Source organism: Dipodomys merriami, unplaced genomic scaffold (genome assembly GCF_024711535.1).
Source record: "Dipodomys merriami isolate MVZ:Mamm:240054 unplaced genomic scaffold, mDipMer1.0.p SCAF_5, whole genome shotgun sequence".
NCBI classification, from domain to species: Eukaryota; Metazoa; Chordata; class Mammalia; order Rodentia; family Heteromyidae; genus Dipodomys; species Dipodomys merriami.
The window spans coordinates 59,808,847-59,825,088 of record NW_027206068.1 but is presented as its reverse complement, the minus strand read 5'-3'; the positions used below and the strand labels follow the sequence as shown (position 1 = coordinate 59,825,088).

The 16,242-nt window shown below is 43.8% G+C and overlaps 1 protein-coding gene across 4 annotated transcripts; it reads right to left on the bottom strand.

The window, feature by feature from the left end:
* Positions 1 to 228: 228 nt before the first annotated feature.
* Positions 229 to 15,394, bottom strand: Garin1a (golgi associated RAB2 interactor 1A). Of its 4 annotated transcripts, none has more exons than XR_011367038.1 (6): positions 15,133 to 15,394; positions 10,582 to 10,766; positions 9,234 to 9,483; positions 7,192 to 7,310; positions 471 to 762; positions 229 to 347 (listed from the first exon to the last, which is right to left on the bottom strand). XR_011367038.1 is itself a non-coding variant. In XM_069997308.1 (5 exons), the coding sequence occupies exons 1-5, from the start codon at positions 15,283 to 15,285 to the stop codon at positions 567 to 569; spliced, it is 903 nt and encodes a 300-aa protein (XP_069853409.1). In that variant the 5' UTR covers positions 15,286 to 15,394; the 3' UTR covers positions 460 to 566. The 4 variants fall into 4 exon arrangements, 1 of the variants encoding a protein (XP_069853409.1); XR_011367040.1 differs by having other exon boundaries at positions 9,339 to 9,483; XR_011367039.1 differs by having other exon boundaries at positions 231 to 273.
* Positions 15,395 to 16,242: the final 848 nt, after the last annotated feature.

Genomic DNA, 16,242 nt, shown 5'->3' with positions numbered 1-16,242 from the left:
TTTCCTCTGGATGGGCATTCTGGGCACGGTGAAGATGCTTTGGGATTTCAAATGAGCAAACAGTAATTTTTTTCCCAATTTACTTTCTGAAGAAGTGAGCTCCTGTTCCCAGTGGGTTCTTTCTAGCCCCAGCCTCCCCATAAGCAAAGTGTGCACAAACAGGGGATTTCTTGGAGGTTTATTGGTGGAAGTACAGAAACAGCTTGTTGGACTGGGAAGGTGGCTCAGTGGTACAGTGCTTGCCTTGCATGCATGAGGCCCTGGGTTCGATTCCTCAGCACCACATAAGCAGGAAAAAAAAGCCGGAAGTGGCGCTATGGCTCAAGTGGTAGAGTGCTAGCCTTGAGCTGAAGAGATGAGGGTCAGCGCCCAGGCCCAGAGTTCAGGCCCAAGACCGGCCCCCCCCCCAAAAAAAAAAAAAGAAAAAAGAAAAAAAGAAAAGAAACACCTTGTTATAAACACCATCTTACCTCTCCCATGGTCACGTGGCCCTCTGTGGGGAACAACATCATAGGAGGTGTAGCAAATAAACAGATGCCTACAGTGATCATACATTTGGCTAGGTATCAGGGTCCCCAAAAGTTCTCTCCTAGAGAACTGGCTGCAGGAGCCTGCAGGCCGTGCCCACCTGGGTCTTCTTGTTCCCAGAGGCTGTGCCACAAAGTTGCTCTCATGGGTATATTTATAGTGATTGGAGATGCCACTTTCGAAAGTGTGTTGCAGCAGTTGGATTCGTCCTTTTTGATGGCAGTGTTGGTGTTTCTGTAAGAGGCCAGGAATTTGGGGGTCATTGGAAACAATAGAAGAAAAGGGAAACATTGTTAAAAATCTACTTTAAAAAAATCATTTTCTCTGGGTGCTGCTGGCTCATGCCTGTAATCCTAGCTACTCAGGAGGCTGAGATCTGAGAACAGTGGTTTAAACCCAGCCCAGGCAGGAAAATGTGTTAGACTTTTATTTCCAGTTAAGCACTGAAAAGCCAGAAATGGGAGTGGTGGCTGAAGTGGTAGAGAACTAGCCTTGAGCACAAAAGCTCAGGAGCAGTGCCCAGTACCTGAGTTTAAGCCCCAGGACTGGATTCCATGTGCATTTTCTGCATATGTCTTTTCTAAGATGAGTACACCAAAGACAGCTATAGAAATATAGATATGAAGGGTAATGATGGGAGCATATAAAGTATGCCCAGGATAAAGCAAAAGGAGAAGCTAGGTGAGAACTGAGGCTTGCCCAATGAAGAGGAACAGGCACCTGAAATATTATGTGGGTGTGTTGAGAACTTAATGGGTCCTGGGTCTGGGAAACCTGTGACTGGGACACACTCTTGCCCAGGCATGTGGAGGACAGGAGAGATGGGATGGTGGGATTCTTGGTTGGGACAATACAGAGTTGCTGAAAGCCAATATAAGCCTTTTAAGTCCTTCAAGAGAATTCCTTAAAAGGATGAAGATGATGCCTGATTGCTAATGCCAGGTCTCAAGGACTCTAAAGATCCAGTCCTAGACAGGGCTGGTGACCATATAAGAGGGAAGTGTCACAGCCTCTCCTGAGTTGGAGTTGGGAACTTCAAAGAATCCAAGAAAGCTCTGAAAAGTCAGCTAAAATCATTAGGGAACTGTCGGGAGTGTCAACCCTTTGCCCTTATGCCCAAGAAAAGGCATCTTGGTGGGGGTCAGGCTGAGGATAGCAGGGAGGTGTGTTAGATTCTGAGTGCTGTCCCTTAGCTTTTTTGCTCAAGGCTGGCTTTTTACCACTTGAGCCACATCTTCACTTCCAGCTTTTCTTTTGCTAGTCCTGGGGCTTGAACTCAGGGCCTGGTGACTGTCCCTGAGCTTCTTTTGCTCAAGGGTAGCACTCTACCACTTGAGCCACAGCACCACTTCTGGCTTTTTCTATTTATGTGGTATTGAGAAATTGAACCCAGGGCTTTATGAATGCTAGACAAGCACTCTACCACCAAGCCACATTTCCAAACCTTTAAAAAAAATGATCTTAAGCAGAACTGAGAGTGAGTGTGTTTTAGAGGCACCAGAAGACCTTGTAAGAGGAGGCCATGTGCTTTGGGGACTGTCCAGAGGCAGATTTTGTCCTGGGGCAAGAGGAAAATTTCTTCCACTGGGGGAACAAACAAACATAAAAGGGCGACAAAATTAGTTTTGCGTGTGCATGTGCTTGAACATGTGTGCATGTGTGTTTGCTAGTACTGGAGTTTGAACTCAGGAGCCTAAGTATTGTCCCTTTGCTTTCTTGTTCAAGGCTGGCCCTCTACCACTTGAGCCATACCTCCACTTCCAGCTTTTTTTTGGTAGTTAATAAGAGTCTCATAATGTTCCTGCCCTTGATAACTTTGAACTATGATAGATACTTAGATCTGTCTCCTGCATAGCCAGGACTACAGACATGAGCCACTGGCGTTCAGCTTTAAATTGGCATTTTGATGCTATCTTACAAGTTTTACTTGTTTGGCATATTGATCACATACTCTTGTTTTCAGTTTTTATCCTTGATACAGAATATAATACACTCAGAAAATGACTAGAACTTTGGAGCTAGGAGTAGTCTGGGAGTAGTACTGCCTGTTCTGTACTGTCCTGTCCATTTTTACAGAAGAGATAAGTTAAAGGGAAAAAAAAGCGGAGTCTTACCCAAGGGACCCATGTGATCTGGGTTAATGGCTAACTAACCCCACAAGCTTGCATTTTTTTGGTACCAGACCTTGAATTCAGGGCTTCACATTCTTGATCAACTTTTAGCCTCACTCTACCACTAGAGCCACACCTCCAGTCAATGAGATATGGTCTTTTTAAAAATTCATTTACTTTGTTGTTCTTACAAAGGTGATGTACAGAGGAATTAAAATTACATGTCAGGTAATGAGTACTTTTCCTTTTGTACAATGTCTTCTGTTCCCTTACTTTCTCCCAGTCTCTCCCTCCTGTATCTACCCATCAGTTGTATAGTTCACTTTCATCAACATCCAAAGAGCTCCACTGTTGCACTTTTTCACCCTTTTTCCCTTGTGTGCTGTACCCTCCCCCATGCCCTCCAGAAGATATACACTTGAGCACACCATACATAAAGAAGACAGAATCATCAAAAACAAAGCTAAAAAACAAAAATCTTGCAGTTCATTTAGATACATATGAAATGGCACTTTGGCATTGCGCCTTTGTGATTCTCTTATAAGTGTATCTTCTTTTAGTCTCACTGCGTGTAGCTAGAGTCCTGTATAATTTATCATGTCCCAGTGTATATTAGAGCTAATTTCTGCATATCATAGAGAGCACAAGCCACGTGTCTGAGCTTGGCTTATCTCAACATGATTTGGCCTAGTTCCATCCGTTTCCCTGTAAATGACATTATTTTATTTCTAATGGCTGTGTGAAATCCATTGTGTATATGTACCTATACACAATGAGTGGAGTTTTTGGATCCACTCATCTATTGTGGGGCATCTGGGCTGTTTCCATACCTTGGTTATTGTAAATTGTGTGGCAATAAACATGGATGTGCAGGTGTCCTTGTCATATCCTGGCTCATGAAGTTCAGGGTAGATGCCCAGGAGTGGTATGGCTGGATTGTAGGGAAGATCTATGCTTACTTTTTTGAGGAACTTTCAGACTGCTGCCCAGAGTGGTTGTGCTAGTTTACATTTCCACCAGCAGTACACTAAGGTTCCTTTTCTCCCATATCCCTGCCAGCATTCGTTGTTTGAATTCACAATTTTGGCCAATCTCACTGGGGTGAGATAGAATCTCAGAGTTGTTTTGATTTGCATTTCCTTTGTGACCAGGAACGATGAGCATTTCCTCATGTGTTTCTTTGCCATTCTTACCTCTTCTTTGGTGAAGTCTCTCCTTAGCTCCCTCGCCTGCCCATTACACCATTAGTAATTAGTTTTTAAGTTTGGGAGGGATTCGTTTCTTAAGCTCCTTGTACATAGTGGATATTGGGCCTTTGATGTATTGCTGGTAAAGATCTTTTCCCAGTTGGTTGTCTGTCTTTCTAGTTTAATAACTATATCTTTAGCTATTCAGAAACTTTTTTTTTTGGGTCCGGTAGTGGGGCCTGAACTCTGGGCCTGGGCGCTGTCCCTCAGCTCTTCAGCTCAAGGCTAGCGCTCTACCACTCTTGAGCCACAGCATCACTTGCAGCGTTTTTCTTTTTTGCTAATGTGGTGCTGAGGAATGGAACCCAGGGCCTCAGGCATGCAAGGCAAGCGCTCTACCACTGAGCCACCTTCCCAGCCCAGAAACTTTTTATTTTAATGTAGTCTCACTTGTCAAGTCTCTGCTCTATCTGTTGAGTCCCTGGGACTGTATTCAGGAAGTTTCGACGTATAAGTTCTAATATTTCTCCTTCTCTCTTGCAGTAGTATAAGAGTTTCAGGTCTGACATTGAGGTCTTTGATCCACTTTGAATTGATATTAGTGTGTGGTGACAAGCAGGGATTCACTTTTAGTTTTCTGCACATGGAGTATAGATTTTGTTTTCCTAACACCAACTATTGAAGAGTCTATTTTTTTCCCCATTGTATGTCTTTGGGTCCCTTATCAAATATCAGATAACTGTAAGTGTATGGTTTTATTTCTGGGTCTTCTAATCCATTCCATTGATGTTTGGGTCTATTTTTGTGCCAATGCCAAGTGTTTTTGTTATTGTAGCTATGTAGTAGAGTTTGAAATCTGCTATTGTGATGTCACCTACATTGTTTTTTTTGCTCAGAAATGCTAGGTCTTTCATTATTGCATATGAATTTTTTTTTGCATATGAATTTTTTATTGTTTTATCTATTTCAGTAAAGAACGTCACTGGGATTTTGATGGGAATTGCATTGAATTTGTATACCATTTTTGGCAGTATGGCCATTTTCATGACATTAGTTCTACCTATCCATGAACATGGAAGGTCTTTCCATTTCCTGGTGTCCTATTTGATTTCTGTCTTCAGATTTTTATAGTTTTTACTATAAAGACCTTTTATGTCTTTGGTTAGCTTTATTCCTAGATATTTTTTTGAGCCTATTGCAAATGGAGTTGATTTCCTTTTCTGTTCGTACATTGCTGGCATACAGAAAAGCTACTGATTTTTGTGTGTTAATTTTGTATACTGCTGTTTTACCAAAGTGATTGATCAGCTCTAGGATCTTGGGGATAGAGTCTTTTGGGTTCTTTAGGTATAAGACCATGTCATTTGCCTGGCGCTGGTGGCTTACACCTAGGTACTTAGGAGGCTGAGATCTGAGGATTGTGGTTCGAAGTCAGCCTGGGCAGGAAAGTCTGTGAGACTCTTATCTCCAATTAACTACCAGAAAACCAGATGTGGCACTGTGGCTCAAGTGGTAGAGTGTTCACCTTGAGCTGAAGAGCTCAGGGACAGTGCCCAGGCCCAGAGTTCAAGCTCTACTACTGACAACAACAACAACCACAACCACCACCACCACAACAAGATCATGTCACCTGCAAATAGGAATAGTTTGACTTCTTCTTTCCCTATGTGAATCTCTTTTAGGTCCTTTTCTTGCCTTATTGTTCTGGCTAGGAATTCCATAACTATATTGAAGAAAGATCGGATATCTTTGCCTTGTTCCTGTCTCAGGAGAAATGGTTTTAGTTTTTCCCCTTTCATATATAGCCTTTATTATTTTTAGGAACGTTTCCTCCATTCCTAGCTACTCCAAAGATGTTTTAATGGATGTTGTAGTTTGTCAAAAGCTTTTTCTGTATTTATTGAGATGATCATGTGGTTCTTAAGTCTTTGGCTGTGTTTACGTGGTGAATTACATTTATTGATTTATATATGTTAAACCAGCCATGCATCTATGGAATGAAGCCTATGTGGTCAAAATATATAATTTTTTAAAAATTTGTTTATGGATTCTGTTGGCTACTGTTTTATTAAATAGCTTTGCAGCTGTGTTCATCAGGGAAATTAGTCTGTAATTCTCTTTTTTTGTTGGATCCTTGCCTGCTTTTGGGATGAGTGTGATCCTGGCTTTATAGAATGAGTTTGGAATTGCTCCATCTGTTTCTACTTCAAGGAAAAGCTGGAGGAGTATTGGTGTTAGTTAATTTTTAAAAATCTTATAGAATTCAGTGGTGAATCCATCAGGGCCTAGCCTTTTCTTAATCTTGTTGGCCTGTTTAACTGGTTTATATCTTCTTGGTTCCGCTTAGGCAGTTTGTCTGTCTTTAGAAATTTGTCAACTTCTACTAGGTTTTCCTTCTTTTTTGAGTATAGATTTTGAAAGTAGTCCTTTATAATTGTTTGGATCACTCGGATGTTGGTTGTTTCCTGTGGCATCTCTGATTTTATTGATTAGAATCTCATCTCTTTTTTTTCTTTGTCAATCTCGCTAGTGGTCTGCCAGTTTTATTGACTTTTTTTTTTTTGAAAGAACTGGCTTTTTGTTTAATTGATTTTTTTGCATAATTTTTAGTCTCTATTTTTATTCATTTCTGCCCTAATCTTTGCTATTTCTTTTCTTTTTTGGGGGGGGGGGGGTCCGGTCGTGTGGCCTGAACTCTGGGCCTGGGCACTGTCCCTCAGCTCTTCAGCTCAAGGCTAGCACTCTACCACTTGAGCCACAGCACCACGTCCTGCTTTTTTCTTTTTGCTTATGTGATGCTGAGGAATCGAACCCAGGGCCTCATGCATGCAAGGCAAGCACTCTACCACTGAGCCACCTTCCCAGTACAATCTTTGCTATTTCTATCTGCCTAGTAGTTTTAGGTTTGATTTTTTTTTCTAGCAGTTTTAGTTGAATCATGAGGTTATTTCTTTGAGCTGTTTCTGTTTTCTTTGTGTGCACTTAGAGCTATATATAAGCTTCCCTCTCAGCATTGCTTTTGCCATATGGAGATAAGATCATAAAGATTTTTTTGCCCAGTCTGGTTTTCAACTGAGATCCTCAAGTCACTAGGTATGAGACATCAGCCATGAGCTAGCTTGCATTTTGGAATTTATTCATCTCTCTTATTGAGTACATACCATTGAAAATGCTGGGGCTTATGTATGGAATGAACTGTCAGATCAAAGAGATTTGACTACCATAAACTGTGTTTTCAAGGACAGGTTACCACAGAGTTGAGGGACAAAGTCAGGTGCATTATTATTGAAAATAAAAAGAAGGAACAGAGCCAGGTTGATCGAGAGTGATTTGGCCCTGTGATATTGGGCTGGGAACAAACCCACCTGTCTGCTGGGGGCTGGGTCCTTCCTGAGAGTTCCAAGAATCTGTCAGTAGTCTGCTCGGCTTCCTGCAGCAGGAAAGTTTCACTGGGCTGGGAGGATGATGGGAGGCTGCTCTCAGGCTGTGTGAAGAAATTCAAGTCAGAGCCAGGCTCTGGAGCACCCATGGCCTTATGGGACAGAGCACTGAAGGAATTGGTAGGGTTCCTTCTAAGTTTTGCAGACTAGCCCTGGAAAGCTGGCCCTCAAGCATTAAGCCACAGAACTATCTGACCAACTAGAGACTGCTGACAGGATCCCACCTTCTCTCTGTTGGGCTGTGAAGGCTATTCTGTTCAGAGCTCAAGATGTAAGTTGTAGCTAGCTTTCAAAGCTGATGATTATACCCCTGAATGACAATTGAATGATAGCAGGAAAGTTTTTAGGTTCTGAAATCTGAAGGCTCTGAGCAATTCAATTCGTCAAGCTTATTTTCTTGTATTTCTACACTATACAGCTCTTGGAAAGGCTTCTTAGTATTAAGTAAAACCTGGGTTCTACCCCTAGTGCTGCAAGAAAAAAAAGTTGAAGCTGAGCATGGTAGTACATGTTTGTAATAACAGAACTTGACTTGGGAGGGAAGCTAGGGCAGGAGGATTGTGAGTTGGAAGGCAGCCTGCCCTACACAGCAAGTATTCAACCAGTGTGAGCTGTGGTGAGATCCCGTCCAAAAGAAAAAGGAATTCAAAAGAAGCAAAAGGCCAGGCGTCAGTGGCTCATGCCTGTAATCCTAGCTACTCATGAGACTGAGATCTGAGGACCACAGTTCAAAGCCAGCCTGGGCAGGAAAGTCCGTGAGACTCTTATCTCCAGTAAACCACTCAGAAAACTGGAAGTGGTAGGTACTGTGGCTCAAGTGGTACTTGCCTTGAGCTGAAGAGCTCAAGAGCAGTGCTAAGGCCCAGTTCAAGCCCTATGACTGACAAAAAAAAAAAAAAAAGAAGAAGAAGCAAAAGGAAATAAAGTAAGTGTGAATATTCATGTACCAAGTGTTCAAACTCATTGAAGATTAGAAATGCTACTTTTTACCTATCTTAATAGAAATGTATTAAAACATATACTATTTTCTGGGTGTTGTCTAATGCATATAATCTTAGTTGCTCAAGAGGTTGAGGGCTGAGGTTGGAACCACCTAGAGAGAAAAATCTATGAGCTTGTTACTACAATTAACCAGCAAAAAGCCTGAGCTGAAGTCATGGCTTAATTGGTAGGGTATCAGCTTTGGGCTAAAAAGCTAAATGAAAAGAAGAGGTCACACACACAAACTTATACTACTTGATTGTGAAAAGGAAACAGTGCCCTGTGGTTAAAGAAAAGTGCCTGTGATACAATCTAAAGTGAAAAAGCACAGTATTCTGTAATATATACCGATGTCTTTCAGTACTCAATGGAGATGGGGTCCAGACTCCCTCTAACACAAAACCTATGCATGTTGGAGTTTCTTATATAAATAGCCTAAGAGACATGCGATCCTCTCTGGCTTACCATACCTAGTGCATTCTAAACATTACATAAAGCCTGGGCATACTGTATGGTGTAGGGAATGCTCACAAGAAGAAAATGTCTGACATGTTTGGCACTGATGCAATTCTTTTCTGAATATTTTTAGTCTGAAGTTGGGCACTGGTGGCTCACATCTAGTTACTCAGGAGACTGAGATCTGAGGATTGCAGTTCAAAGCCAGCCTAGGCAGAAAAGTCTGTGAGATTCATCTCCAGTTAACCAGTAAAAAGCCAGAAATGGAAGGTGTAGTTCACATGGTAGAGTGCCAGCCTTGAGTAAAAGAGTCAAGACAGAGCCCTGAGGTCAAGCCCCAATACTGGAAAAAAATTAAAGAATGAATATTTTTGGTTGAATTCATGAATGAGGAATCTAGCTACATATATGAAGAACCAACTGTTTATTTGTGTGTATTTGTATGCATTTTATATAGGTGGATGGATCCACATCCATAGATGCTATACAATGGTTTATTTTGCCACAGACAGCAGCAAGGCCTTACTTACTGTTGTTTCTGTGGAATGTCTGGTCCTCTTGGGCACCAGACAGTGATTGAACTGGATTCTTGGGTCTTTGGTGGTGATAGACAGACCTTTCCGTAGAATTCTCACCAAGCGGATCCAGAATTGGAACACAGCCTCTGGATGGTTTTTGTGGAGCCTCAGGTAGTAGATCTTTTCAGTCACTGTCCTAACTCGCAGAATGCGTTGGATTCTGTCGTAGATTTGTAACTCCACGTATTTCAGGGGAAGAATCCTATGCATAATCAGGAAATTCCTGTGTCAGCACCTCTCCTTGCTTCTTGGAGATGTATGGAGAGCAGAAAGCTCATGTTCTGGGAGTGGGGATGACCACTAAAACTTGAGTCCTTTCTGATTTCTAGTGTGTTTTTTGTTAATCTGCCCACATCTAACCACCCCTGTTACTGTGGTGTAATGTCTCAATTCTGACATGACACCAGCTCTTCGATGATGATAAGGTAAGGATTGTTTATTACACTTTACAGATTTTACATAGAAGTTCAGAAAAGCTCAGTGGTTTGCCCAAATTTGGATCTGTTATTAAGTGGTAATTGGAATGGTTTCCTTACTCCATTTCTAGGCTTTCTCCTTACATCTCCAGCACTTGTGTTTAAAGAGAAAGGAGAAGGATGATACCACCTATATATCCATTTTTCTTTTAGTCTCAACACTTCAAGGTGCTGTTTGCTTTCATATGTTTGTCCTTTCTTTAGAAATCACCTACATCTATATTGACAAAATGAAAGGAAAGGAAAGAAAGAAAGCCCAGCTCTTCAGGAACGAGGCTCAATGCTGGAGCTGGTGGCTCACACCTGTAATCCTGACTACTCTGAGATCTGACATCTGAGATCTTTGAACCCGGTATGGTTCAAAGCCAATCTGGGCAGGAAAATCCTTGAGACTCTTATCTCTAATTAAACCAGCAAAAAGCTGGAAGTAGAGTCATGGTTCAAGTGGTTGAGTGCTAGCCTTAGGGAAAAAGCTAAGGGACAGTGTCCAGGGTCTAAACCGCAGTACTCCCTCTTACACACACACACACACACACACACACACACACACACACACACACACACACACATCACCACCACCACCACCACCATAACCACCACCACTACCACCAAAACAACAACAACAACAAGCAAAAAACCTGGGCCTGAGGCAGAACTGTGAACTGTTCTACCCTTGGTATGTACAGATACTAGAAACTTTTGTCAAAGAAATGAATGAATTTGTTCTAAATCATTGATAGACTAAAGAACACTAAATCCAGCTGCAGAACAATGCATACACTTGTCAGTCATCCCCTTTGCCCCTCCCTCCTTTCTTTCTTTACCTGCTGAGGGTGATGACAGGGGCAGCACCAGGTGTGATCCAGGTGGAAAATGGACCCTGGGGCCAGGAGATGTTGGCCATCAGGAGGATGTTGGGGAGAGGCAAGGAAGGCACTGAAGAGGTCACCCCAAGGATCACGATGGTAGATCCTTCAAAGACATCCGTCCAGTTCCCTGCCTTCGTGACCTGGAAATCAGCCCCAGGGACATGGGTCAGAAAGATGCAGAAGATGGGCGGAAGGATACAGATGCTAGAAGAAAAGGACACGTCAGCTTAGTGACAGCTATGCCGTGTACTGGCATGGGCCATAAGCAGCTATTGGTTTCTTTTGTTGGGTCTCTTCAAATAAACTAAACTTCTGGGCAATAAACCCTGTGTGGCTGGGTCTAGGCAGCACAAGTATGATCCCAGCTACTTGGGAAGAGGAGATCTGAGCCTCATGGTCTGAAGCCAGCCTGGGCAAAACACAGACTATCTGAAAAACAACTGGGAGATTTTGTGGTTCAAGTGGTAGAGTGTTTGCCTAAGTAAATGTGAGGCTCTGAATGAAATCCCAGGACCACCAACCCACCAACCAACCAATTAATAAATCCTTTGATCCCTGCAATTATTACTATTGTGTGTGTGCGCACACATTTGCACACACTATGTGCTCTTCAGTACTGGGGCTTGAACTTAGAACCTGGATACTGTCCCTCAGTTTTTTTGCTCGACTGGAAGTCTAATACTTGAACAATAACTCTGTTTCCATCTTTCTTTTCTTCCCTTCCCTTCCCTTCCCTTCCCTCCCTCCCTCCCTCCCTTCCTTCCTTCCTTTCTTCCTCTCTTTCTTCTTTTCTTGTCTGTTGGTGCTGGTCCTGGGGCTTGAACTCAGGGCTCAGGCACTGTCCCTGAGCTTCTTTTTACTCAAGGCCAGCTCTCTACCACTAGATCAACAACACCACTTCCAGCTTTTTCTGAGTCATTAATTGGAAATAAGAGTCTCATGGATTTTCCTGCTCTGGCTGGCTTCAAGCCATGATCCTCAGATTTCAGCCTCCTGACTAGGATGCAAGCATGAGCCAGCACCCAATGACCTCTGCATTATTTAACGGTAGAAAGACGAGGTAGTAACAGCTGAGTGACATATTGTTTTCACTCTTCCCTTGGATAGGAGAAGCTAGCACTGGTTTCTAATGGCTTGGAAGGGAGATGGTGCAAAGCAAGTGGATGAGGAGAGTAGAAAGAGCTGTTGAGCTGTTGAGGCAGCTCAATTTGAAGAAGGTCTGAAGTTTCCCCCCAGTATAAGGAAGGGTCAGATGGTTGCTGGAGAACCCAGGGACTGTAGGCCAGGAAGGGAGGGTGCCCACCACCGGGACACAGTGTAGAAAAGCACCAAAGGCAACTGCTCAGAGCTATAGGAGCCAGGTTCAGGGACATAGGAGAAGACCTCTATGAGTCCAATACCAGTTGATTTTCTTGCCCTGTTCTAGACTTTACAAAAAGATCAAGATCTCTGTCCAACCCCTGGTGGAACTGGGGACAAGGGGGAAACCTTAGGAAGAACTGGAATTTCATTCCCACCAACCAGACCCAGGTAGTCCTCCAAGGAAAATGAGTTTTGACTTTTTTTGGGGAGGAGGGGTGAGATTTCTAGGAACACCTGCTGTGGAATGCAATGCATAATCCCTACAAAACGTAGAGGACTGCACACATTGGAGTAAGTGGGCTTTGAGGTGATGATGGTGATGGTGATGATAAGGGGAGATGAGACAGAAGGAGACAACACGATCATATGATAACTATGTGGGGTGAATCACTGCAAGTGCACTTTGATCTCCAGAGAGGGCCTACCTCTTTCTGGCACATTCTGAGCTTCCTGCAGCTGGGGTCACTTTGTGTCCAGTCAGAGAAACAAAAACATTTTTAATATTAGAGCAAATATAGATCATGGAAAGAGGACACATCTGCTTGCTGAAATACCATGTTCATAGAGGAATGACTAGAAGTGGATCCTGAGGATGGATCCCATTGCTCTTTCCCAAGGGTGCTGGACATGAGCTCACCCCAAGCTTGCCTGAGGACCTCCAACTATTCATCACCCCCGGGAAGAACTGGAACATGGAGGACCACAACCCCTCTCTTAGTTTTCCAAAACTGGGGGACCACAGTAGGGAAAACTTTCACATTTAGCCCCAGACCCAATTCAAATGCTTCCCATCTTCTCTTCTTTGACTCCATTCTTCCCCTCCATTTGATGGGTACTTGTCCTGAGTTCATGTCCCTCTGTCTATTCCACCAGGCTTGTCTTTATCGAGGTACTTTGAAGGTGCATCCACCTTCACTTTTCTTTTTTCTTTCTTTCTTTTTTTTGTCACTCATGGGGCTTGAACTCTGGGCCTGGGCACTATCCCTCAGCTCTTCAGCTCAAGGCTAGTACTCTACCACTTGAGCCACAGCACCACTTCTGGTTTTCTGGTGGTTAATTGGAGATAAGAGTCTCATGGAGGGGCTGGGAAGGTAGCTCAGCGGTAGAGTGCATGCCTTGCAAGCATGAGGCCCTGGGTTCGATTCCTCAGCACCACATAAACAGAAAAAGCCGGAAGTGGTACTGTGGCTCCAGTGGTAGAGCGCTAGCCTTGAGCTGAAGAGCTGAGGGACAGCGCCCAGACCCAGAGTTCAGGCCCCATGACCGGCAAAAAAAAAAAAAAAAAAAAAAAGAGTCTCATGGAGTTTCCTGCCTGGGCTGGCTTTGAGCTGTGACCCTCAGATTTCAGCCTCCTGAATAGCTAGGATTACAGGCGTGAGCCACCAGTGCCCGCCTCCACCTTCACTTTTCTACTTATCAAAGTCTCAGGCATACTAAGTGGGTGCAGATGACTCACACCTGTAATTCTAGATACTTTGAAGGCTAAAATTGAGAAGATTGCAATTCTTTCCTTTCTTCTTTCTTTCTTTCTTTCTTCTTTTTTCTCTTTCCTTCTTCTTTCTTTCTCTTTCTTCTTTCCTTCCTTCCTTCCTTCTTTCTTTTTCTTTCTTTCCTTCTTTCTTTCGTTCGTTCTTTCTTTTCTTTTTCTTTCTGCCTTTCTGCCTTCCCACCTTCCTGCCTTCCTGCCTTCCTTCTTTCTTTCTTGTACTAGGGCTTAAACTCAGGGCTAAGAGCACCAGGCCTGCAGTTGCTCTTCTGGCTTTTTGCTGGTTAACTGGAAGTAAGAGTCTCATAGACTTTTCTGCCCAGGCTGTCTTCAAACTGTGATCCTCAAATCTCAGCCTTCTGAGTAGCTAGGACTACAGGAGTGAACCACCAGTGCCCAGAGGAGACTGCAGTTTGAGGCCAGGCCAGGCAGGAAAGTTCACAAAACCCCCTTTCTCAACTGCGAAGTGGGTATAATGGCACATACCTGTTATTCTGGCTACTGTGGGAAGCCTAAAACAGCAGTCATGATCTAGGCATGTTTCTGGGCTGGTAGTGAGACCCTGTCTCAAAAAGGGTTAGGAGTATGGCTCAAGTGGTAGAGTACTTATATAGCAAGCACGCAGCATTGAGTTCAAACCCAAGTATCGTAAACAAAAAGCAAAAAGAAGAAAAAAGCAAAAGTGTCTCAAGCCCCTGTGTTCTGGGTCTTCTTTCACTGCCCACTCTCTGTGGGTCAGCTCCTCTCAAATATCTGACAGAGTTTGCTTCTTTTTTTTTTTTTCTTTTGGTCGGTCATGGGGCTTGAACTCTGGGTCTGGGCACTGTTTCTCAGCTCTTCAGCTCAAGGCAAGGGCTCTACCACTTGAGCCACAGCCCCACTTCTGGCTTTTTCTGTTTATGTGGTGCTGAAGAATTGAACCCAGGGCCTCATGCATGCAAGGCAAGCACTCTACCACTGAGCCACCTTCCCAGCTCTGAGTTTGCTTTTTTATAACAGGTGAAACTAACTCACAAGCTTTTTGTATCTCCTGCCCTGCCTTGCATAGAGTAGGCATTTTTGTGTGCTTGCTGGCTAACTGATTCCACCACAAGGCAAAGGAGAACAGATTCACAAAGTCACGTTGGTGGCTGTGGGAGGCAGGCAGTACCTGCGTGAGATGACATGTTGTACTCAGACAAGCACTCCACACTCCAGCGGGATCACACTCTTCACTTCCCTAGGCCTCAAATGCTTGCTTCCAAGAATCATCTCACCGCTCTGGGGGAAGCAGCCCAGAAGGGACCCCTGCAGAGAGCGCGCCTGTGGACATGCAGGTGATGGAGCTGTGAGTGCTTTGTATGATTTGAATCTGGCTCTTTGACACGCATAGTAACACTCCAAGCCCCTTACACTTGAATAAAAATTTGTGTCGGGGTAAAAATTATTGTCATTCTCCCCCTAGACCAGCTTTCAGTCTATTGAAAGTGTTTCCCTTTATAATAAGCATAACTTTCACTCTCAAGAAATAAACTAAAAGTGCATGAGACCCAGATTGGCAGGTTTGCTCTGGCTTTCATGACTTCCTTCTCCCGGGGCTTTCAATGTCCACGGCATCTTCTGACCCACCCCTGGGGACAGGCTTTGGAAAGGGCAAGCCCTGACCTGTGCAGGGATACCTGGATAAAGTTGCTTTCAAACACCACAGAGTCGGGGAACAAGTTGAATTCTGGAGAATGAATCAGTTGACAAAGAAGGCCATCTTCCACCCCAAGTTCCACTCCAGGGCCTGAGTCACTGACCGCAGGAGGGAGGCCCCTAATTTTGCTCATTGGTTCTTGGTAAGAAAGGGCTGGGGAACATCTCTGGGGCCCCACGCTGACCCAGCCCAAGTCCAAGGTGTTGGTGGGACCACTGTTTCCCTCCTCCTCCCCAGCTGTACCTGTCTTCCCTCCTTCCAGCTATCCACCAGGGCTAGGAGGGCCTGTCAGCTCACAATGGCAGGAATGACATCAAGGAAGGTGCAGGGTAACAAGAAGAAAGTGGAAAAGGAAGAGAACAGGAAGGATAGAGGATATGTGGGACTCCTTTAGACTTCTGTCTATGGGCTACAAACCAGAAACATTCATGGCCTGTCCTACTTTTTCAAATATCCACTCTTAGGCCCCCCGAGTGGGAAGAATGACTCTTCCCTCATTCTCTCCCAGTTACAGGGCATGTTTTCTACATAATATGTTAAAAATATGAACCAGGTGCTGGTGGCTCACGTCTGAAATCCTAACTACCCAGGATGCAGAAATCTGAGGATCCTATTTCAAAGCAGACAAATCTAAGAGACTTCTTATCTGCAGTTAACCAGCAAAAAGCCAGAGGCAGGGATGTGGCTCAAGTGGTAGAGTACCAACCTTGAGCAAAATAGCAACCAGAGCATGAGGCCCTGAGTTCAATCCCCAGTACTGTCACAAATAATAAATAAACAAATAAAATAAAAATTTGACAGTGTTACATAGTGAACTGGGAATGTGGCTTAGTGGTAGAGTGCTTGCCTTGCATGCATGAAGCCCCGGGTTTGATTCCTCAGTACCACATACACAGAAAAGGCTGGAAGTAGTGCTGTGGCTTAAGTGGTAGAGTGCTACCTTGAGCAAATGAAGCTCAGGGACATTTCCCAGGCCCTGAGTTCAAGCCCCTGGACTGGCAAAAAAAAAAAAAATCCCTTGGTATTCAACATACACTATGTGGAAAATGAATTGTACAACTTGTGGGCAGGGATGGGAAGGGGAAAATGG

What these genes read in the sequence shown, in the direction of transcription:
- Garin1a (XM_069997308.1), bottom strand. Translation starts at nt 15,285, where the DNA reads ATGAGCAAAATTAGGGGCCTCCCTCCTGCGGTCAGTGACTCAGGCCCT. An exon ending in GACATTCCACAGAAACAACA is followed by an intron (nt 7,311 to 9,233) that starts GTAAGTAAGGCC and finishes TTCTTCACACAG; the next exon opens with CCTGAGAGCAGCCTCCCATC. An exon ending in ACCCAGCCCCCAGCAGACAG is followed by an intron (nt 763 to 7,191) that starts GTGGGTTTGTTC and finishes GGCCTCTTACAG; the next exon opens with AAACACCAACACTGCCATCA.